Source organism: Jatropha curcas, chromosome 6 (assembly GCF_041381405.1).
Source record: "Jatropha curcas cultivar XTBG-Jc1 chromosome 6, XTBG_Jcur_1.0, whole genome shotgun sequence".
In the NCBI taxonomy this organism is placed as follows: domain Eukaryota; kingdom Viridiplantae; phylum Streptophyta; class Magnoliopsida; order Malpighiales; family Euphorbiaceae; genus Jatropha; species Jatropha curcas.
The window spans coordinates 27428876-27450830 of NC_143156.1; the positions used below are offsets into that span (position 1 = coordinate 27428876).

At 30.7% G+C, this 21955-nt stretch overlaps 4 protein-coding genes and 2 non-coding genes across 7 annotated transcripts; 4 read left to right on the forward strand and 2 right to left on the reverse strand.

The window, feature by feature from the left end:
* Positions 1-139: 139 nt before the first annotated feature.
* On the forward strand, positions 140-5664 carry OVA1 (methionyl-tRNA synthetase / methionine-tRNA ligase / MetRS (cpMetRS)). Its single transcript, XM_012234117.4, has 12 exons — positions 140-505; positions 904-1047; positions 1154-1303; positions 1582-1749; positions 2590-2714; positions 2898-2991; positions 3103-3201; positions 3870-4050; positions 4189-4304; positions 4654-4809; positions 5072-5200; positions 5353-5664. Exons 1-12 carry the CDS (start codon positions 206-208, stop codon positions 5521-5523), a joined length of 1833 nt encoding a protein of 610 aa, XP_012089507.1. The 5' UTR covers positions 140-205; the 3' UTR covers positions 5524-5664.
* A 1109-nt stretch (positions 5665-6773) lies between these two features.
* LOC105647880 (UDP-glucuronic acid decarboxylase 6) lies at positions 6774-10529 on the reverse strand. The gene is made up of 13 exons (XM_012234107.4): positions 10390-10529; positions 9823-9925; positions 9210-9296; positions 8877-8964; positions 8681-8772; positions 8493-8557; positions 8324-8412; positions 7996-8073; positions 7799-7892; positions 7619-7685; positions 7450-7513; positions 7331-7371; positions 6774-7144 (listed from the first exon to the last, which is right to left on the reverse strand). Exons 2-13 carry the CDS (start codon positions 9910-9912, stop codon positions 6959-6961), a joined length of 1041 nt encoding a protein of 346 aa, XP_012089497.1. The 5' UTR covers positions 9913-9925; positions 10390-10529; the 3' UTR covers positions 6774-6958.
* A 3437-nt stretch (positions 10530-13966) lies between these two features.
* On the forward strand, positions 13967-14038 carry TRNAH-GUG (transfer RNA histidin (anticodon GUG)). The gene has a single exon. It is a non-coding gene; the product is annotated as a tRNA-His (tRNA).
* Positions 14039-14634: 596 nt separating this feature from the next.
* LOC105647863 (dolichyl-diphosphooligosaccharide--protein glycosyltransferase subunit 4A) lies at positions 14635-17606 on the forward strand. 2 transcript variants are annotated; one of them, XM_037639733.2, is made up of 3 exons: positions 14643-14769; positions 16202-16278; positions 16487-17606. In XM_037639733.2, the coding sequence occupies exon 3, from the start codon at positions 16487-16489 to the stop codon at positions 16598-16600; it is 114 nt and encodes a 37-aa protein (XP_037495661.1). In that variant the 5' UTR covers positions 14643-14769; positions 16202-16278; the 3' UTR covers positions 16601-17606. The 2 variants fall into 2 exon arrangements, 1 of the variants encoding a protein (XP_037495661.1); XR_002286000.3 differs by lacking the exon at positions 16202-16278 and having other exon boundaries at positions 14635-14769.
* On the forward strand, positions 15039-15111 carry TRNAR-CCG (transfer RNA arginine (anticodon CCG)). Its single transcript has one exon. It is a non-coding gene; the product is annotated as a tRNA-Arg (tRNA).
* LOC105647852 (CASP-like protein 4C1) lies at positions 17381-19033 on the reverse strand. The gene is made up of 3 exons (XM_012234081.4): positions 18450-19033; positions 17993-18128; positions 17381-17882 (listed from the first exon to the last, which is right to left on the reverse strand). Exons 1-3 carry the CDS (start codon positions 18677-18679, stop codon positions 17661-17663), a joined length of 588 nt encoding a protein of 195 aa, XP_012089471.1. The 5' UTR covers positions 18680-19033; the 3' UTR covers positions 17381-17660.
* Between the last annotated feature and the right edge of the window lie 2922 nt (positions 19034-21955).

A 21955-nucleotide genomic window follows, 5' to 3' on the forward strand; every position in this document is an offset into this window, starting at 1 on the left:
GGACCGGGACCACGGGTTCAGGCCCGTGTCCATAGCTTATAATATTACGGAGATTCTTTAAATTGGGCTTTCCAGTTTGGGCCGCAACATAGTGTTTATCTTAATTATGTTTTCTTGCTTCTTCTGTATCGATAAGCCTCTGCCTCGTCCGCGTTTTAAAGAGCAGCCATAAGCTGATAGTAGCAGAGAGTTGAAAGATAAAAAAATGGCAGCGAGAATAAACCAGTCGCTCTTAACCCCTTTATATTCTATTACTAGAAGGTCAAGAACAAATACCCATGTCCAGACTCGTATTAGTTTCCCTCCAAATCTCTTCCTTTCTTCTTCTAAATCAAGAAAGGCTGCGTTTTGCACTTATAGTATTAGCAATGACAATCGTAAAAACGACGAAGCAGGGACAGCTGAAACATTTGTCCTCACAACTCCGCTTTATTACGTGAATGCCCCTCCTCATATGGGTAGTGCCTATACCACCATCGCTGCTGATGCCATAGCTCGATTTCAGGTTAACTTGTTTTTGTTACACAATTTTGAGCTTTGTTTTTTTTTTTTTTTTTTTTTTTTTTAAAAAAAAAAAAATACACAAATTTTCAGCTTAATTGGTTGGTAAGCATGAGTTAATATACACGTTATCGTTTTGGTAAGATTATTCTTGATCAAGAAGTGTGAACCAGATTTTTTTGGTTTCAAAGATTAGCTCTTTTTGAGACTTGATTTGTCTGCATAATTATCTTGTTTTAGTCACTGGAATTTGGATAATTAATATTTCTTTGTGGGTTTTGTTTGTAAAGTTTTGTGTTCTAATGGAGTGTAGAAATTGTTGAGTAGTTTCTGTTCGTTGTTTTGTTGTGTACAAGGGGCTGTTATTTATTTATTTATTTTTATGTTTATATCAATTGCCAGAGACTTTTAGGGAAGAAAGTTATATTTGTTACTGGCACTGATGAGCATGGAGAGAAGATTGCTACTGCTGCAGCTGCCTGTGGCGCTAGCCCAAGTGAGCACTGTGATGTCATATCACAAGCTTACAAGACACTTTGGAAAGATGTGAACTTTTTATTTTTCTACTTGACTACTTATCCTTTCAGCTTACTAGTTCGATTGTTATGAATGTTCTGATGGATTTTCTTATTTTGTGTTTTCTGGAGGGCAGTTAGAAATTGCTTATGACAAATTTATTCGGACAACTGATCCCAAGCATGAAGCAATTGTCAAGGAATTTTATTCTAGAGTTCTTGCCAATGGGGATATTTATCGCGCTGACTATGAGGGACTATACTGTGTCAACTGTGAGGAGTATAAGGTGTGCCTTACTTTTCCATCTAGTTCATGTTATAATGCTCAAGGCATTTTGCTGATCAGAAACAGTTTCCAAAGTTTCATCCTTTGCATTCTTTTCAAATTTCAAAAGAAAAAAAAAAAGGCATTGTTGACATAATGGGATGACACTTCTTTATATTATATATAATACATGTGCTAGTCTAATTTTTCTTTCATTTTTTTAAATGTAAATATTGTTTGCCAAGATTAACATTAGCATTTGTTTGTGGAGAAATGACATTAGCTTTCTATATTCTATAGGATGAGAAGGATCTGCTTGATAACAAGTGTTGTCCCGTGCACCTAAAGCCATGCATTCAGCGGAAAGAGGATAATTATTTCTTTGCCTTGTCAAAGTACCAAAAGCTATTAGAAGAAACATTGACAGAGTGTCCAAATTTTGTGCAGCCTTCATTCCGTTTGAATGAGGTTAGGAAATGACAATTCTCCTTTCTTCTGATCAGCAAAAGCTCAGCTTTCTCATGCATCCAATGTTATTTTCTAAACGTGATTGTAGAATCTGTTTGTTTGTTCTGTTCAACATAATCATGTTCTGACTAGGGTTATTGCTAGTTTAGTACGTATTAGGTTGTATTTACTGCGTATTTGATAAATTCTGCATTTTATTGAATATGGAATGAAGGGCAATGAAACAACGAGGCTTGAGTCAAAGTTCTGTCATCCTAATTTTAGATTTCGTGCTATGGCTTGGTGAAGCTGGTTGGAATTTCAACGGAGCGTCTTAGTTCCATATAATCAAGAGCTTATTTTTCAAGATTAACTCAGTTATTGTGTCTTGTATGTGGCAAGGGATACATTTGTTCTGTCCTTTTAACTGTGCTCTGAATTGTGATTATAGGAATTCTAAAATGCCCTATTCTTTTATGTATCAAATGGTGATTTTAAATTTAATTGGTTATTAATTTTAGGGAATGAGAATGTAGGATTGAAGATTATCAATCTGTTGGTTTGTTTAAACTTACCAGTGACTGGCATTAAAGAAGTTGCATTATGTGCTTAGTATATTGCATCGGAATACCTAGTACTTTTGTTGTTTTCCACTGGTGCATGTTAGTGATGGAAGCATCACGAATCTAATTATTTCTTTAGAGCCTGACAGTCTTTTTTCTTTGTCTTTTTAATTTCTTTTATTCTGTTTGAACATACAGCGTCATTTTTCTGCTAAAAAAGGCTTTTCCGCTAAAAAAGGCTTTTCCCCCTTCCATGCTAGTTATATTCAGCTTCTCTCTTCTACTATCAATACTTCAGGTGCAAAGCTGGATTAGAAGTGGCTTGAAAGATTTTTCAATTTCCCGAGCATCAGTGGATTGGGGCATTCCAGTTCCTAATGACAATAAGCAGACCATATATGTTTGGTTCGATGCATTACTAGGGTATGATTCTTTCTTCTGCAGTTTGCAATTGTATTACTTTCTAAGCTTGTCACCCCTTGGTCAGTGCAGTTGTTTACATCTTATTGACCACTTACTCACTACTGGGAAAATGGAAGAAAGTAAAGATTACCAACCTTTCTACCTCAGTTAGTACTTGACTGACCTTTTGCTTTGGTTGAGCAGCTACATATCAGCTCTATCGGAGGACAACAAACAACCTAATTTACAAAGTGCTGTTTCTTCTGGTTGGCCTGCTTCACTACATTTGATTGGGAAGGTTTTACCATTTTTTCGATTTTTATGAACTTGATTCCTTTTTTGCTAAAAACATTTCTGAACAGAATTCAGCTTTTAATGTCTCTCATATGATCCTGTTGTAATTCTGCAGGATATTTTACGTTTCCATGCAGTTTATTGGCCAGCTATGCTAATGTCTGCTGGTCTAGGTCTTCCTAAGATGGTGTTTGGACATGGATTCTTGACAAAGGTACTTGTTAGATCTATGACTTGTTTTGTTTGTTAGATCTTCCTAGGGGACGCTAGAACAAATTAAGGTACTTGGAATTTATGTTTGGCAGCTAATAAGTTGCTAGTTCTTTAGAAAAAATCTCTTCATGCAAACATGTGCTAGACTAGTTAACATCATTCTCTGTCTTCTTTTTGTCCTTCATTCACGGATTGTTGTTTCCATTTGAGTGCATAGTTGAGTATATAGTTGTTCCTTTTTCAACCCTTTTCAAATCATCATGGATGCTTTATGTTTCATTATTGACATTTAAATTTAAAGTCATTATTATCATTTTATCTTATAACCATAAAAAATCTCCCTGCACTATGTGATTTACATGAAATTGGAAATATCTGGTTAAATTAAATTTTGTAGCCTACCATTAAATTGATATAAGTGGGGACTTAATTTTATTCTAGTATATAAAATTTAGCTTGTTCCTACCAACATTATTTGAGTAGATTTGCTACTGTTTCTCTGGAATTCGGGTTTGCAGTAGAATTCAAATGTATTTGTGTGGAACATAAAATCATGATGTTGGGTTCAGTGACGGTATTGTATGAGTGAGCACGCCTTTGATTTTGTTTTTCTCTCTTACACCCAATTTTATTTCATGCAGCAATGCTTTTTATTTTGAAAAATGATAGGATGGCCTGAAGATGGGAAAGTCATTGGGGAATACACTTGAACCAAATGAGTTGATTGAGAAATTTGGGCCTGATGCAGTCAGGTACTTTTTCCTCAGAGAGGTGGAGTTTGGCAGTGATGGGGACTACTCAGAAGAGCGTTTTGTTAACATTGTCAATGCACACCTTGCCAATACTATTGGTATTTAAGTTGGATTTTTATGATTATCTGATATGATGCTGAAACATTTCAAAAAAATATAATACGATGCTGAAAGATAAAAATGCAATTTAAATCATGTATCAAGAAGTTAATATATCCTTTACTCATTTTATGCAGGAAACCTTCTTAACCGCACTCTTGGACTTCTTAAAAAGAATTGTCAATCAACTTTGGTGGTTGATGCAGCTATTGCAGCTGAAGGAAATGCATTCAAGGACAATGTTGAAAAGTTGGTAAGGCTGAATTTTTTCGATACTAGCGTCATTGACAAATGCGTTGAAAACTGATGGTTCTAGTGAAAAATCTACCAATTAAATGTCCAACTCTTTCAAATTGCCAATAGTTGGATGGCTTTGTTTTCACTTTGGTTTTTACATTAGAACTTTTATTTATATGTTTGCTTTCATACTCATGAGATAAACTCTGGTGCCACCATTAGTTCATTAAGCTCTATGGTAAATTTTCTAAAGCCAATCAGCTAATTCCATTACTATTTGCTATTCATATGACGTAAGGTTTCCTAGAAGCTTTATCCATCTGCAGCTTCACATCATCCTAATGCATATTATGCTTTTCTTATAGGTTGAAAAGGCTCGGATTCATTATGAAAATCTCTCTTTGTCATTGGCTTGTGAGGCTGTTCTTGAGATTGGTAATGCTGGAAATGGCTACATGGATGAACGCACTCCATGGTCTCTTTTTAAGAAAGGGGGTGCTGCTTCTGAAGCTGCTGCAAAGGTTTTTATATGTGCAGTCTCAAAAAATGTGTTCAATAAAATTTGGTCTCATTGTCAAGAAATTGATCAGTTAATTTTTATGGAAATAAAAAACATTTTAATCTTAAATCAGTCAACTTTCTAACTTCATATGCTAAGAATCAATATAATAGGTAAAACATGATTTATCAGCATGATAAGCGTGGTTGTTGAGCATGGCTTTGAACTGACCTAGTTTGAGATGTTATTGAAGTGCTGTTTTCATTTTGGTTGATGCTAAGCAGGATCTGGTGATTATATTGGAAGCAATGAGAATTATAGCGATTGCTTTATCCCCTGTTGCGCCAAGTTTATCCTGGAGAATTTATGCACAGCTTGGCTACTCACAGGACCATTTCAACAGTATAACATGGGTTTGTCTCTCTCTCTCTCTCTCTCTCTCTCTCTCTCTCACTCTCTCTTACACCTCGCCCCCTGCCCCCCCTTCTTCTCTTCTTGCCCTCTACATATGCACCCAAAATGCTGTTTGCACTGTTGCATTAACTTATCGGATTTTCCATTGTAGAGTGAGACCAAGTGGGGAGGGCTGAAGGGTGGTCAGGTCATGGCTCAACCTAAACCAGTCTTTGCAAGGATTGAGAACAAAACAGAAACAGAAGATGGTGAAGCAACAAGTAAGAAGTCTGTGAAAAACAAGGAAAAAAAACCTCGAGCTCAAGTTGTTGCAGAAGCTTAGAAATCCCTTTTGGAATAAACTTTTCCTTCCCTATATCCACACCCCTTTTTAACCTCCTTGTACCTTCATTATAAAATTTTTCTTCTCATTGAGAAACAGGTAAATAATTTGAAATTTATAGCTCAATTAACTGCTTTATAATCCAAACATTCCTTGGAATTCATACTGCTGCACCAATGAGCAGCTTTGGGGCTTTGATTGTGATACTGAGACCGTTGGTAGAATCGCTATGTACTCCTTCAATTGAAGTTTCCGGAATACATTTATATGGTGACCCGAGCAATTCTCCTGTTTCAAGGTGCAAGCTTTGGAAAGGAAAAAAAATTTAAAGAAAAAGAAAATGGAAGAGAATATCCGAAAGTAGAGATTATCAAGGGTTTGTTTGCTGTCATTTTACATTTTTTGTTTTTTATTTCTGAAAAAACAAAAAACTGTTTTTATATATATAGACAGAGAAGGATTATTATCAGAGTATCAAACAGTGATAAAAAAAGAAGATTTTAGCCAAATACAATAATTAGTACGATAAATATTAAACCTTAGTTGAATATGTAAATTTACTCTCGAATTTTGTAACTTAAATTTGTAAATTTTGTTAATATTATATATATCTCCACACTAATATTAATAATTTTTGCCCTTCAAAAAAAAAAAATCAATATTTTTTAGAACTTACACCAATATCTTACTATGTAGTTAACAAAACTTTTAGAATAATAATAACTTTTAGAATAATAATTCCTTTTAAGGAGTGTCGTTTAATTGATTTAATTTTAATTTTACATATTGACGTGATTAATAAAATAATTTTGAAAATTAAAGTGTTTAATAAGTATAATTTTATAAGTTAAAAGTGTTTAATAAGTCAAAATAAAGATTAAAGGCGTCATAAAATTAAAATAATAAAGTTTAGAAGTGAATTTATATACTCAGTCATTAAAATTTATCTATACTGAAATAAAATATATAATATTAATAATTTGATAGAGATTCATGAATCAATGATGATGATATATAAATAATCAGAGTTTACAAAGGTGTAAAGAAAAGAATAAGAAAACATGCATTTAAAAACAAAATTCTGTTTTTTAAAACACGTTTCTGTTTTTTCAAACAGTTTTGAAAAAAAAAAATTAAAAAATAAATTTATACACTTTCAAAAAAAAAAAAAACACGTTTTTTTTCCTAATAAAAATAAATAAAAGACCAAAAACCAAAAACCAAAAACAAAAGCAATAACAAACGGCAGCGAACTAAGAACTAATCCATGATATAAAACGCTATCTCATGATTAATCCATACACATTTTCCAGCTTCTCTACATGAATACCTATTTTAATTGTAATAGCACAAAATCCCTTTATTGTAATTATCATTATATATTAAAGGAAACATCTGACTGGTGCAAGGAATGTCAATGAAGACATACAATTGTTCACTTCTTTCTTGGGACCCCAAGCCTTTGTCGGAAATCCTCCTCCATGAGTGGAAGACCATCGCGCAACTTCACCTTAGGTTCCCATCCTAGCAACTCCTTTGCTTTTGTGATGTCTGGCTTCCTTTGACGAGGATCATCTGGTGTATTTTCGACCCTTATGATCTCCACATCAGGATTGATGAGCTGCAATATGCATGCATTCGTTATAGGTTTTATCTGGCTTCGATACAGGAAGCTCAATTTGTTATTTTGTTGTACAATATTTTTTTGTTTTTGTCTCGCAACAGGTAATGCTTAGACAGATTTGCTAGGTAAGATAGATTAAAGCCAGAAAGAGAGAGAGCAGGGAGAAGGCAAACTGAAACTAACCTCCTTAACAGTCTCCGCAAGTTCAAGCATTGTAAATTCACCTAAAACATCAAAATTCAAGATTTTCAAAGTGACTTAAAGAACCCAAATGATTTTGTCATTTAGTTTTAAGTAATTACCTGGATTTCCAATATTAATAGGCCCAGTGTTTTCCCCTTCCATCAACCGAATAAGACCATCAACCTTCAATGATTTGAATGAAAGTTTATTGCAAATATTTTAGCAACTAATTACAATTCATTTTTGTTATCCATCGTTACTAAATGCAATGACTGAACTCTTACATACCATGTCAGAAACATAACAGAAACTCCTGGTTTGTGTTCCTGGTGCTTGAACAGTCAAAGGCTCATTACTGCATGTATTGACAAAACCAAGTGACAGTAAGGCAAAAGCCGCAGCAAAAAAATATAACTAGTAGACAGAGAAGAGGAAGTTCATTTTCAATCTAGATTTTGAACAACTAACCGCACTGCTTGGGCTATGAAATTGCTAACAACTCGCCCATCATCAATGTTCATCCGGGGTCCATAAGTGTTAAAAATTCTGGCAATTCGTATCTCTGATAGAGGAACAAATTTTGATAAGAAAACAATCTACCTTTTATATTAGTTCACAAAATCAATTCAGAGAGAGAAAAAGAGGAAGGAAGGTAAGGATTTTACCAATGCCATGTTGTCTATGATAATCAAACATCAAAGTTTCAGCTACTCGCTTTCCCTCGTCATAGCAACTTCTGACTCCTGTAAAAATTTGGCAATACAAGAATAATAATTAGTTTATCATATGCATATGTGAAATTATTTGAGGAACATCACAAGTAATTTTTATGTGTAGCTCAAATTGTAAAATGAAAATCTCATACATAGAAAGTTAATTTTTATATACAGAAGGGATTTACGTAAATCTCTTCTTGGTAAAATTCCTTATGAGTTTTAACTTCAAATTGAAAGATTCAATAGAAAGACCAAACATTGCATAGGTAAAATATACCAATTGGATTGACATTTCCCCAGTAGCTCTCAGTCTGAGGGTGTTCAAGCGGATCGCCATACACCTCCGAAGTTGATGTCAGCAAAATCCTGTTCTCAACAATAATCTCATTACAACATGAGAACGCCATAACAGGCCATTATAAAAACATTGAGGACTAGTCTCAAACCTTGCACCAACACGCTTGGCAAGCCCCAACATGTTCAATGTACCAATCACATTTGTCTTTATAGTCTGTCAAAGATTGGATGGTTGCATGTCAAATCATCGCTTTAGCCACAGGCAACAACAGTTGTGGGAAGTATTTTCATGGGAAGAGAGATACTGCAAAGCTGCATGATGTACATATGCACATACCTTTACAGGATTGTATTTGTAGAAGATTGGAGAAGCAGGGCAAGCAAGGTGGTAAATTTGGTCAACCTCAATGAGCAATGGCTCGGTGACATCTGTAGAAAAATATATTGTTAACATGTGACAAATAAACGTTATTCACTGTTACCAACATGGATTGATTGTGAAACACTAAATATTTAAAATGAAAACAGCAGACCATGGCGAATCAGTTCAAATCTTGGATGACCAATCCATTTCCTTATATTATCCTTTGAACCAGTAAAGAAGTTGTCCACAACAATCACCTGAATTAAATACAAAACATATGTTAGAAACTTTTAGGAGAACAACAATACACCACCATAAGCATTCTCAAATGTTAAGAATTCTATTCATTAGTAGTTTTACTTGCTTTTCCTTTTGTGCAGATGTGATTTTTTCATGATGGACAATGGGCAATGTAAAAATAATAAACGGACAAGAACATGCCACTCCTTTTCATCTTAACTATTCCATTAAAATAAACATCGAGACTGTTAAATGCTCTTACCTCATTCTTTTCATTTTCCATCAACTTGTCAACCAGATGAGAGCCAATAAATCCAGCTCCTCCAGTGACCAAAATTCTCATATTGGACTGCCACCAAAGCAAATTTCTTAGATCACAATTCACTTATGGAGCAAGAAAAGCCATTACTGAGATGAAGAAACAATCTGTTTCTAACAGCATTTATCAAAAATAAGAGTGAAGAATATCTCAACTAAAGCACAAAACTGTCCAAGATAATGTGCCATGGCATTTGCACTTGAAACATGTGAAAATATATATAATTCATATAACGAAACTCTTCAGATCAATAGGTCAATTCATTATCAAAATCCAAAGTAGAAGGCTACCAAAACTTAAAAAACTAGATTACAATTTTGATTTATGATTTGCATCTATACCTTATTTCATTACTTCAATCAAAAACTAGACTACATCTAACATATTCAATGTTAGAGCAACCACTAAAGATTCTTGTGGCAAGCATTGTTCACAACAAACGCAAGTAGAAAACAGAAGGCAAAGAGGAGTCTTCCCCACAAATTGCTTTAAAACAGATTAACCACGTCTCATGCAATAAAAGTAATAACTCAAACTGATAAAGACAATCAAATACCTGGAAGAACTTAGAAAATCTCAAAGGAGATGGAGTTGGTGGTGGCTTTGATGCAGCATTGTGATCTCCATTAGAAATTTCCTTAGCCATTCTTGTTCAACTCCTAAAAAACACAACCAAATAAATAAATAACATCAATTTCATTTTTATAAATGACCCACAAAATTAAACACTAATAAGACTCTACAGACTCCAACCTGAGTGATCTAAATTCCTTAATAAAACACGAAACAATAATAAAAATTGGAGCTTTATATAAGAAAAATGAGCTTCACCAATCGAATTTAAAAACCCAAAAATTAAAAAACAAAAAATAATCACAATAATTACACTAACAAACCACACCAACAAGAGATAGAAAGAACAGAGAAATATCAAAACTTGAAAAACACGAAAAGTTACAGAAAGCTCCTAACCACCGAAACTGTACCCCATCACACGCCAATTCCCAAAATTCAAGATCTGAATCTCACCTCACGTTCACACCAACTTTCATTTCCCACCAAAACAAACCAAAATTTATAAGGAAAAAAAAAAAAGCAAATCAATATTGAACTGATAAATTACCGCTATATCTCTTTTTTGAACTCCGATCAGAAGCAGATAAGAGGATTTTAATCTCTCTCTAGATATGATTTCTTGTTTACAAGTTGAAAAACAGTAAACAGTCGATAGACATTGGAGGGAGATACAGTGTTATATATAGAGGTAATGACCAATGTAATCGAAGCAGGAAAATAGGATTTGATTTTGCTCTCCCAATTTCTTAAAATTACTACGGTGCCGTTTTTTAACTTTTTTTCGTTGTTGTGACTATCAAGGTTAGGACACGTAGTCATATCTTTCTGTAATGCATTTGTTTACGTAATCGGTTTTTACTCGTGTGACTGTTTCAGGTGTAGTCGAGTTCATGACGAGTACCATATTAACCCTACTGCAAACCTTGCCATGTCAGCAAATTAATTCTTCACCTATGCAAATAAAATATAAAAATTAAAATTAAAACACGTTTACGGTTTGATTTCGATTAAGTTTTTTTTTCATTTTTTTTAAATAAGCAAAATTTATTTATTTAAATTTATTTATTTTCTTTTTTCCTTGGAAAAAGCTGCTTTTAAAATAAAAAATAAATTATATGAAACCACAAATATTGATTTAAAGAATTATTTCTCTGTTTTAAGTCTATATTTTTCATTTTTTTTCATTTTTTTATAAGATTTATCCTTATGAAATTGATGCCATCATTATTATTATTATTATTATTTTTATTATTATTATTATTTTCTCTATCTATATAAATTTAACTAGCACAATGCATTTGCTATGCACATTAAATATATTTATCTATAACATTAGAGATAATGTCAATAATATTTTAAAATATATACTTCAATTGAGAAAATTTTATAATTTAAATTATTTATAATTTAATATTTATTAATTTTATTAAAAATTGTTTAAATTAAAGAACATTTATTGCAAATTCAAAATATTAGACTAATTATATAAAAATTAATACATATAATAAAATTGAAAGAAAAAAATATATATTCAATAATCATTGATTAATTTATTTTTTAATTAATAAATTTCTTAGATAATATTAAAATAATAATATAAATAAAATAAAATGGATAATAGAATTCAATCATAAATGTGTATATATAATTGTTAATGATAATTTCATACATACCGTTTTCTTTTATTATTTGTGAATTTTTTCTTAATTTGATAGAGTAACAGAAATTAGAAGAAAAAGTTATATCAATGTTGAAAAGAAATAATATAAGAATTATTGAAGTTACAAAAAAAAAAAAAAAAAAAAAAAAAAAAAAGTTGATTGTACCAAACCTCAAAAAGCTCTCTCTATTTATAGTCCACTAATATGCAATTAATATGCAATTCAATATATTATCCTTAAAACTAATAAAGACAATTATATAATATAATTTTAAGGCAAATAAATATTGAAACGTTTGAATATTCATTGTTAATAAAAATATCAATAAATATTTTCACCATTAACTTCCTCGATTCTTTTCATATATAAAATTTTCATTCATAATAATAAATGATAATTATGAACGAAAATTATAAAATTCAATATCAATGTTATAATAATATTAATTTAAAAGATAAGTTATAATATATATTAATATGATATTCAACATTAAAATTATGATAATTTTTTAATTAAAAAATAGGTTATAACATTATAATAAATATAATTATTTAATACATATTAATATGATAATTGAATGACAATTAATATCAATATTATGTAATTTTAATTGAGAAAGATAGGTTAAAATATTATAATAAATATAATTAATTACTATTATATATTAATTATGATAATTAATATCAATATTTATATAATACTAGAGCTAATAATTAAATTCTACTTGACACTATCAAAATTTAAAACATCTACATGGCATCACCAAAATTGAAGAATCTTATGCGGCATTATGCCACGTGTCAACTTCTTGAAAAAAATTATTGTTTTATATATATTGATGTTATTTATTTACCTAAAATTTAGAAGCATATATTTTTATATATATTCAAATTCTCGGATTTTTTTATCTTATCTTAATGTATTATTATTTTTATATTTATTATTATTTTCTCTATCTATATAAATCTAATTTCATTTAGTATTATTTATCTACTATAATATTTGGATATTATGTTTTTATTCAACATAATAATTAATAGTTACTATAACTTTGAAATTTTAAAATTAGATTGTAAAATATTTATAATTATTTTTTTTTGAACCTTTGGATTTTTAGATTTTTATTATTAAATAAAATATTTAATGAGTTAATAAGTGAGATATTTGGTAATTGGAAGAATTTTTCAAATCAAAAGAAAAAATAAATTTTAGAAAATACATAGTTTTAAAAAAGTAATAATTTTTATAATTTCAAAAAATAATTATAATTTTTATAATTCAATTATATTCTTATGATAATTGAGTTAACTCCAAAATTTTTTGGTTCAGTGTAAAATAAATAAAAAAAATGATTGGACAATTTAAAAAAAAAGCAATGATTGGATTTTGGATTGGTTGTGACTTAAAACCATGCGTAATAGGTGGTCTGGAGAGCACATGATTACTACTAAATCCTCACTGGCGTCTCGTGATCAAAACAATAACATACTATTTTACTTGAGATATCTGCCACGTTAGATACAACCCAATTTCCCAATTAGAGATATTCACAGTCAAGTGGCAGTCTATGATGGTCTACCTATCAGCCTTATCTACTGCGTCAGATCCGACTCATGAAGACATCAACGTTTTGACTTGGCCAATCGAACGCTCATTAACCGAGATATTAACAGTATGATTGAAAAGGAGAGGAAACAAATTTAGAGAGGAAAGAAAATATGGAAGGAAAATAAATAGAGAAAATATAAAAGAATTTTTCATCACAAAGGAAACTCTTTACTGCATTTTTCTTTTTATGTATATCTTCATCACTCTTTTTTGCACATCCATTAATTTAGATAGAAAAATATATAAATAATAATTTAGAAACATGGAAAAACATATAATAAATATCGTGGTTAATTCATTAATTTTAATTCTTAGAAAAAATAAAAAAAGTTAAGTACATTTTTTTATGGAAAATTAAAAGAATTTTATAGTAAATGATGTAGAAGAAAACCTATGTTTTTAAGTATATTAAGGTGCTAATTATAAAAAGAAAAACATTTTACTATTGTTTCTCACTTCCCAAACATGGTTAAATAATTTACTACCTCTGTTCCATAATACTTATCATATTTGAAATTTCACGTCTCTTAAAAAACCATTAAATTTATCCAAATTATAATAAATTATTGACTAAATTGATTGTATTCCCATAATTTAATACTAATTTTATAAAAAAAACCATTAAATTGATGTAATAATTATTGGTCATGTAAAAAGGGTAAATATGAAAAAAATATTTATTATTCTTTGAAATTACAAATATGACAAATATTTTAGAACAAATTATTGTTTTAAATGTGACAAGTATTATAGAATGGAGGTAGTATAAATTAATTAAGCATTTAATGGTCTGGCAATGTATTAGAGGCCAAAACAAAAGTATTACAGAGATAATTTAGCTGACTTAAACATCATGTGGCTGTAGTTTAGTGGTAAGAATTCCACGTTGTGGCCGTGGAGACCTGGGCTCGAATCCCAGCAGCCACATTATAACGTTTTTGCGAACCCATATTTTGGTCCATACTTGATGATTATTAAATTTTTATGTATTTTATATCATTGTATTATAAAGTTTATTTTTTTAAGGATTTATATTATAAAGTTTATTAGAAAGTTAAATCACTAGAATGCCAACTTTAACATGAATATTGAAAAATGAATTAGCTAAAAATTTATCATTAATATTTTTAAAATTTGAGAATACTAGTCAATTTGTTTCAACAGTGAGTAGTATGATAGACTTGTGGCCTTAGCACATGACTAAATCTGCTATTTGGCATTCTGCAAGGGGTACAAAATAATAGCATAACATATATATTCACATTTAAAGATTAAGAGAGCATATTTGATGTAATAAAACAACTAATTTTATCGTCACGGTCTCATTTGAGTTCTACTGCATTTTATAAATTAAAAAAAAAAAAGTTAAATTTATTTTCAATTTTATCTGGAAAAAAAAAATCAAGATCTTAATGGGCAGGCCCATAGGTCTCTGGGGTTGGATATAATCAAACTGGACCAGCCCACTTTACCATTAGTTCATGGACCCCACACCCTCACAAATAAAAGTGAACAAGCCGCTACAAAAATATCGACGTCGAGGTCCCGATAGCGATCGAATTCGAGACAGAGGACAGAACCAGAAGGACTGAGTTTGTGTCTGGTTGTTGAGATCTAACTCACTGTCTTTGGCTTTTTCGCGTCAAATCAACCCAAAGGTATCTTAAATGATCTCTCTCTTCATCTGTGTAGTTCTGGACATTGAGATTGCAGTAGCCGATAGTAATCTGAGATCTATTAATGGCGTTTAATGTCTTCTTCGCTTTTGTTTTATGATTTTTTATTTTACTGGTAGTTTTGAAATGATCTGTATTGCGTTTTCTATGTTGTTTGGCTGAGAATTTTGTAGTGGTTTTTGTCTTTGGATGATCCTACTAGTTTTTGAATACTGAACAAATGTGAAAGTTTCAATTCCATGAATACATGTGATCGCATAGCGGAGTGGATATCGCGTTAGACTCCGGATCTAAAGGTCGTGGGTTCGAATCCCACTGCGATCGCATACTTGTGGATTATTTTTTTTGCTCATTATATGTCTTGCTGTAATTCATTAGTTGAAAATGGATCTGAAGTACAAATTCTGCTACTTAAGGTACTTGAATCTTGAAAGCAAGAAAATTTGTTGTTTTGTTTAGCTTGGCGATTTTCCTTTGAATTTCATTATGGTAATCTTTTATTAATAATATGTTCATGCTGGGTAACAGAGATTACAAGTATCGAAACCATCATTGCCATTTATTTGTGCTGACAAACAATGACATGACTAGATAATATTGCTTTGAATTTTGGTTACTTGTGTTGTGTGATTGGAATGGGAGTCATTGCTTATTGGGTATGTTAGGAATTCTTAAATGGAAGGGGAGTTGCCAGTGTTTGATCCCAAGACAGAGCACTTCTGTGGCAAGCATTCAATTGCTAGGCTATTAACCCAATGGGAAGTAGAGTCATTGATTGGCTTATGAATATAATTTCTTGACGTCAATGAAAATACTTCAGCCACCCAGTGAATGAAAAGTATGCATGCTTGAAATGAACTTTGGCAAGCAGTTTATTTCTCTTCTCATTTTTTTCTTGTTCTTTTTCATACTTCATCAAGCTGAGGTTATCTAATAAACTTTGAAATAGTTTATTTGATCCACATCTTGTAGTTCTATTATTGTCTAAGTAATACTTCTGAACAATTTTACTTCTGCTTGTAAATATCTCTTTGCAATTATTTTATTGAGAAGAAGAAAGATTCGTTCTTCATAAATTTTGAACTTCCAATTGTCAAAAATATTGGAACATTTATTTTGAGGTGGATGTAAATTGGATTGATGATTAGTTAGCCTCAGAGACAGGAATTTCAATTTCCTGTCCTCAAAGATTACTCATAAGCCATGGTACCAAATTGGATTAGGTAATAGTAATACTTATGCAACTGGACTAAATGTTAAATTTAGGTTTCAGATTGATCAGATGAAGAAGATGAGATAATTACTGATTCAATTCAATATACCTTTTTGTATATTACAGTAGTTTCATGTTATTATTTTGCTATTTTTCATATTAATTGATATCCTCTTGTAACCTATTTATTTATATATGTAGAAGAATCACATGCATGAACTGTTTCTATCTTAAAGAAGCTGCAATATGGCGATAAATCAATCTGCTCATGAACCTAGGTGAAATAACTTGCAAAATTGCAATAATAGATTTCTCCTTTTATTGTTCTCTTGTGATGTAAAGCATTGCAGCCAAAGAAGTATGTAACTGAGTGCATATAACATAATTACACTGCTAATGTATGGTTTTGAATATTTGAGGGCGATAAAGATAAATTGGAGATTGTATGGGCTTGTAACTGATAAATTTGAATTTCTGTTTTTGCAGATGTTTGATGATCAAGACCTGGGATTTTTCGCCAATTTCCTTGGCATTTTTATATTTGTTTTGGTGATAGCTTACCATTATGTGATGGCTGACCCAAAATATGAAGGCAACTGAAATAGATGTTTCTTGGATAAGAGGCTAAATGATATTTAGAACATGCCAATTTTGTTAGCTCGGTACAGGGGAAAATTTTAGTTCAGTATATTCATTTTCTGGTTACTATCAATTTATCATCATTGTTGGAATGATTTATAGTTACAAATTATCTTCATATATTAAGACTTATTATGATTAATTGCAATGATTATTTTATCATATGAACAATTCTTTATCATCTTTGTGTGTTGGCTATGATGTTTCTGTATGGGATGGAGGGATTGGAGAGGATAATCATCAGGCTTGTCCATGGAATGAGTTAGTAGTAGTTATTAATTGCAATTCTTCATGAAAATTATGAAGTTGAAGATTGTGGAATATCTTGTGCATGCTTTCCTCTACTAAGATCTCTTTTTTAAGATTTGGGTGCCTTTGACATTCAGGCAATTGGTTACTTTTGCAAGTGCTTTGTTCATTGTTGTTGTAATCACGTTCGTGAAAGTGCTAGTGATGCAATTAAATGCGTTTTTAGTGTTAATTGAAATATAGTAACTATTTTGACATGAAATGTCTTTTAAGTAACTACCTTACATGTTTATATTTTGGCGTGACATATTTATCCTGGTACTTATATGGAGCTAAAAGGTTATATTATTAGAATGATTATCAATCGTAATGATGAGTCAATGTTGGAACAAGCTTCTTTAATCATAATTAAGTTTTTCTTTTTCATCTTGTGTCAAACCAATTCATATTCTTCAAATGGAAAAGTAAATTATAAAACCTCAGATCGATATATTTTCAGATTGTAAAACTTCAAGCTAATTAATTTCGTTAGCAAAAATAATTCTACACACAAAGAATACAGAAACCCCATGTACAGGATCCTAACAAGTGCTAAATCGCCAACACAACAAAAATAAGTCGACACACGTTTCACACTGTATCAGTCCCAACTCCCAAGCTCGCAATCAGTACTCTCAAACAGTAAAAAGTTCAAAAAAAAAAAAAAAAAAAAAAAGAACATTACTCCTCCGTCTCTCTCTCTCAAAATATTCCCTTTCTCTGCCTAATTAATCTAAAGATGAAAACGAGAGCCGCTGATTATAAAACAGACGACCCGAAAACCCGAAAGCAAAGACGATAACCCTAAGAACAGAAACCCGGCAAACCCCAACGCGATCGCGATGTATGATTGCACGCAGAACGCATTACTAGCCGTACACGTGTCCCCTCCTTTCAGCGTTCTTGCCAGCGCCATCCCCGCCGAGTCCGCCGACAGTAGCAGGTACGCGAACACCTACCGCGCACAAAACAAAAACGCCATTAAAGCTGTCGCCAAGTCAAAATCCCTAGGAAAGAGAAGACAGAAGGAATTAGGAATTAGGAATTAGAAGTGTGCATTTTTACCTGGTCATGGCCGAAGTCGAACCAGACTTGAAGAACTTCGGGGAAAATAGTTGCGCCTCTTGAAATTTCCCAAACGGAGGCCGCCATTTCGAAGAGAGAGTAAAGAGCAACGATTGCATTTGCAGCGAAAACGTACCTGCTTAGTCAATTTTTTTCCCATTTAGTACTAGTTAATTTAATTTAGTGCAATTGAAGAGAAGTAGAGTTTCGTTTGGTTGCTGAGAAAGTGAAGGAAAATGAAACAAAATAGGATTTTAAAATAAAATATAATTTAAGTACGGATATTAGTACCTGACATACTAGCTTGTAGTTATGTGCTTTAAAAAATTGAGAACGGCAATAGCGGGAACCAAAATATTTGAAAAAGAATATCAAAATTTAAGAATCGAAAACTTTCTGAGCAACCAAACAGGGACAGAAAAGGAATTTTTCAAGAAAAGGTATAAGATATTGATACCTGAAAGCGTCGAAATCGTACCAACGAGGGGAATCGGATCCCCTAGAGTTAGTGAGCGTGAAAACAGCAGAGGCAAGAGAAAAGCAAAACGTCGAGAGTCGGAAGACGAGAATCAATGAGTTGAATCGCTTCAGCTTTTGAACGGAAACGGTGGAGTGGAAGTGTGGAGGAGGGATCCGCGGGTGAGGCGAGGGAGTCTCCCCGTTACGGAGGGACTGTGGGGAGCGCATGATGGTTGATTGTGATAGTTGTGATGTTGAGCTGAAGAAGAAGAAGAAGAAGAATTCATGAGAGAAATAGAGAAAGAGAAAGGGATAAAATGGAGAATGAAAGAGCTGGAGTCACGGGACATAGCAAGAGTTTCATATGGGATTTGTGAGAAAGGAAAAAGGAAAATAAGAGGGAAAGTTAAAAGGCAAAAAGAAAGAGCAAATAAAGAAAGGGGAAAGGTAGAAGGAAGGAAATGTGAAGGAAGCGGTGAAAACTGAAAAGAAAGCAAGCTTAAGCTTTGGAATTAAAGGAAAAAAGGATGGACGATAGGAGATTAGAGAGGGTGTTTTTATTTTAAGGGAGAAAGAGAGTAAAAAGAGCAGAGGGCAGCCAGACAAGAAGCAGGAATGGTGGGGTTTAATTCTGTCAGACTGTAACTTGCTTTTTTTTTTAAAAAAAAAAATTTGCAAAATAAAAGATGTTGCTTCTAGGTTTTCTTTGCTTTATCCTTTGGTAATTAACACTTGTATCACGCGCCTCCATTAGGTGTGGAATGCACCCTTGTAAATTTTTTTTTTTTTTTGAAGAGATGCACCCTTGTAAATTTGTCTGCATAAGATATAAGTCCTTAAATTATATTTAAGGATAAACACTCGAGTCAAAAATATTCGAAAAATAATATACGATGTTTAACTTTTTTTTTTTTCTACTCACTATCAAATCCTTGTAATCTCTTTATGTTTTTTTTTTTTTAATGAGTCGAGAGAGTTAGGACACAATAGTGCTAAAATATTATAATTATTTTTAGCATTTTAACTGGTAATATAATATTCGGTAACATAATATTTAAACTAGCTTTTAAAAGTTAATGTATCATTTTATAAAAAGTTAATGCTCGGTAACATAACATTTGAATTAGCTTTTAAAGATTAATGTAGCTTTTTGTAAAAAGTTAAATAATATAACATATACTCCCTCAGTCTAAAAAAGATAGTTCATTTTCTATTTTCACACAGATTAAGAAATACGGTTAAAGGACAATTGAATTCATATAACATTCTTATTATGCTCATCTTAAATAACATATAAGTATTGGAATGATAAATAAAAATTAAATGAAGATTATTGAAAATAAAGTAAACTTTACTAAAAATATAGTAGACAATTCAATGATTAATTATAGTGCAAAAAAAAAAAAAAAGAAAGTGTACTATATTTTGGGACAAAATAAAGAGAAAAGTTGGATTATCTTTTTGGGATAAAGTGAGTAATTTTTAACATTTTATAAAAAGCTACTCAAACACTAACCGTTAAATGCTATTAAAATAACTAACAACTATCAAAATATCTAATTTTATCCAACATAACCTTTGATTATCGCATAAATTAAATATTTGTTGATGTATACACATTACGTTTTCATAATAACGAATTCATAAATATATCTTTTGTTTTTTTATTTGGAGAGGTGAAAATTTTTTATTTTTCTTCTAAAAAAATATATATTTATGTGAAATGAAAAAATGAAGGATATTTTTACCTTTAATTATTAAAAACAAATATAATAGTCACGCGCTATGTGATGGGTTTGGCACTTGTTTTTGAGGTGGGCAGGTTTATGCTGTTTGTTGTCTCCTCTTTCTTTTTCTGTTGTACAAGTGTGAACTGAATTTGGATTGCTAAATGGCCAACAGTCCTTTTCATGAGTTTTCCGTTTGCCATACAACCGGAACAAGCAACTTCACGTTATCAGTTTCCTCTAACTTTTTTTATTTTTTATTATTATTTTTTAACTTATTATAATCCTCATCTTTCTATTTTAGTATGTTCAATGGATTTTATTTCTATTTTACTCATCCTAATCTCTGTTTTCCCTTTTTTTTTTTTCTATTAAATCTGAGATAATATATGCACAAATCAATGGAAAATTGAATAAATTGGTGATTTCAGTCAACATGAAAAAGGAAAATTGAAAAAAAAAGCATGCTTCATAATAATAAGTATTATTATATTATTAATAAATATAATAATAATAATAATAATAATAATACAATAATAATATAATGAGATTCATATTACTATATTCTACCAAATATAATTTATATAATCATGAGTTAGATTATTACTCTTTTGTCCATAAATAAGTGTCACATGTATATTATTTTTGTCTCTTATTTAATTTGTCTAATTTATAATATATTATGAATAAATCGATTATATTATTTTTATTTATAACAAAAAGAGATTTTTGAGAATGATAGCAATTGATGTTCATAGTTTGCAAAGGTTAAAAATGAAATTAAAATTATTATTTCTTAAATCTATAAACGTGACATTCATTTGTAAATATGGTATTTTTGTAGATATGACATGTATTTATAGAGGAGAAAATATTATTTTATCATAGTTTACATAATTATAAATAAATAATAAATTATTACTTGTAGGCACTCGATTTGCACAAAGTATAAATTAGTAGTCATTCAACTAAATACGCAAGGACTGAAGTGAAGCACGAATGTTTGAGCTTTTATGGACCATTCAAGATGATTTGTACATGCTGTCATTTCAATAAGTCGAGGTTCTAGTCAAATCCATATCAATTTCGTGTAATTTAGGTGAATTAATTATTTTTTAATTATTATATAAAAAATAAAAAAATATTAAGAAATTACTAGAATGTAAGGACTTAATTAATTTTTGAATAATAGACAGGACAAATAAGAAGAGATAAGCATAGTTAGATAGATCGATTTAGATTGAAATTGAATCGGAATTAAATTATATCATATATAAATCGACCGAATTAAAACTATTGTTTCAAAAATTTTGAAAATGGCCCAAAAACTTGCAGTTCTACTCCGGTTCAAACCTAAAAGGCTATTAATATTTTAAAATTTTTATAATCAGTTAGTTTATTTTATGCACATCTACATGTCTAAATAAATATGGTGCTATATGATATATTTGACTTAAAAAGTTAAAAGTCAAAAAAAAAAAATGAAATATTGGTCTAGGATTCTAAATTTTTTTAATCAGTATAATTTATTTAATTAATAACATTAGAAAAAATAAAATCATAATTTATTTCATTGTTTTGTATTTATTTTAAAGTAAATGAATTTTATTTCTTATACAAATACGACCATTTCAAAAGTTGTTAAAATAAAATTTACTATTATTTTTTAAAATTTACATTAATTTTTCGTAACCCTAGAATGAATTTCTATTATTTTTTCTGGAAAGAATAATAAGTGTATCGCCAAAACTATAATCTAAATTGGTTGGAATCGAAA

Coding starts and splice junctions, on each gene's coding strand:
- OVA1 (XM_012234117.4), top strand. CDS start 206: ATGGCAGCGAGAATAAACCAGTCGCTCTTAACCCCTTTATATTCTATT. Junction 506..903: donor ATGCCATAGCTCGATTTCAG/GTTAACTTGTTT, acceptor ATCAATTGCCAG/AGACTTTTAGGGAAGAAAGT. Junction 1,048..1,153: donor ACAAGACACTTTGGAAAGAT/GTGAACTTTTTA, acceptor TCTGGAGGGCAG/TTAGAAATTGCTTATGACAA.
- LOC105647852 (XM_012234081.4), bottom strand. CDS start 18,679: ATGCGCTCCCCACAGTCCCTCCGTAACGGGGAGACTCCCTCGCCTCAC. Junction 18,129..18,449: donor TACGATTTCGACGCTTTCAG/GTATCAATATCT, acceptor TTGACTAAGCAG/GTACGTTTTCGCTGCAAATG. Junction 17,883..17,992: donor TCGACTTCGGCCATGACCAG/GTAAAAATGCAC, acceptor TGTGCGCGGTAG/GTGTTCGCGTACCTGCTACT.
- LOC105647863 (XM_037639733.2), top strand. CDS start 16,487: ATGTTTGATGATCAAGACCTGGGATTTTTCGCCAATTTCCTTGGCATT.
- LOC105647880 (XM_012234107.4), bottom strand. CDS start 9,912: ATGGCTAAGGAAATTTCTAATGGAGATCACAATGCTGCATCAAAGCCA. Junction 8,413..8,492: donor GCCAAGCGTGTTGGTGCAAG/GTTTGAGACTAG, acceptor TGTTGAGAACAG/GATTTTGCTGACATCAACTT. Junction 7,686..7,798: donor TTCATAGCCCAAGCAGTGCG/GTTAGTTGTTCA, acceptor CAATACATGCAG/TAATGAGCCTTTGACTGTTC.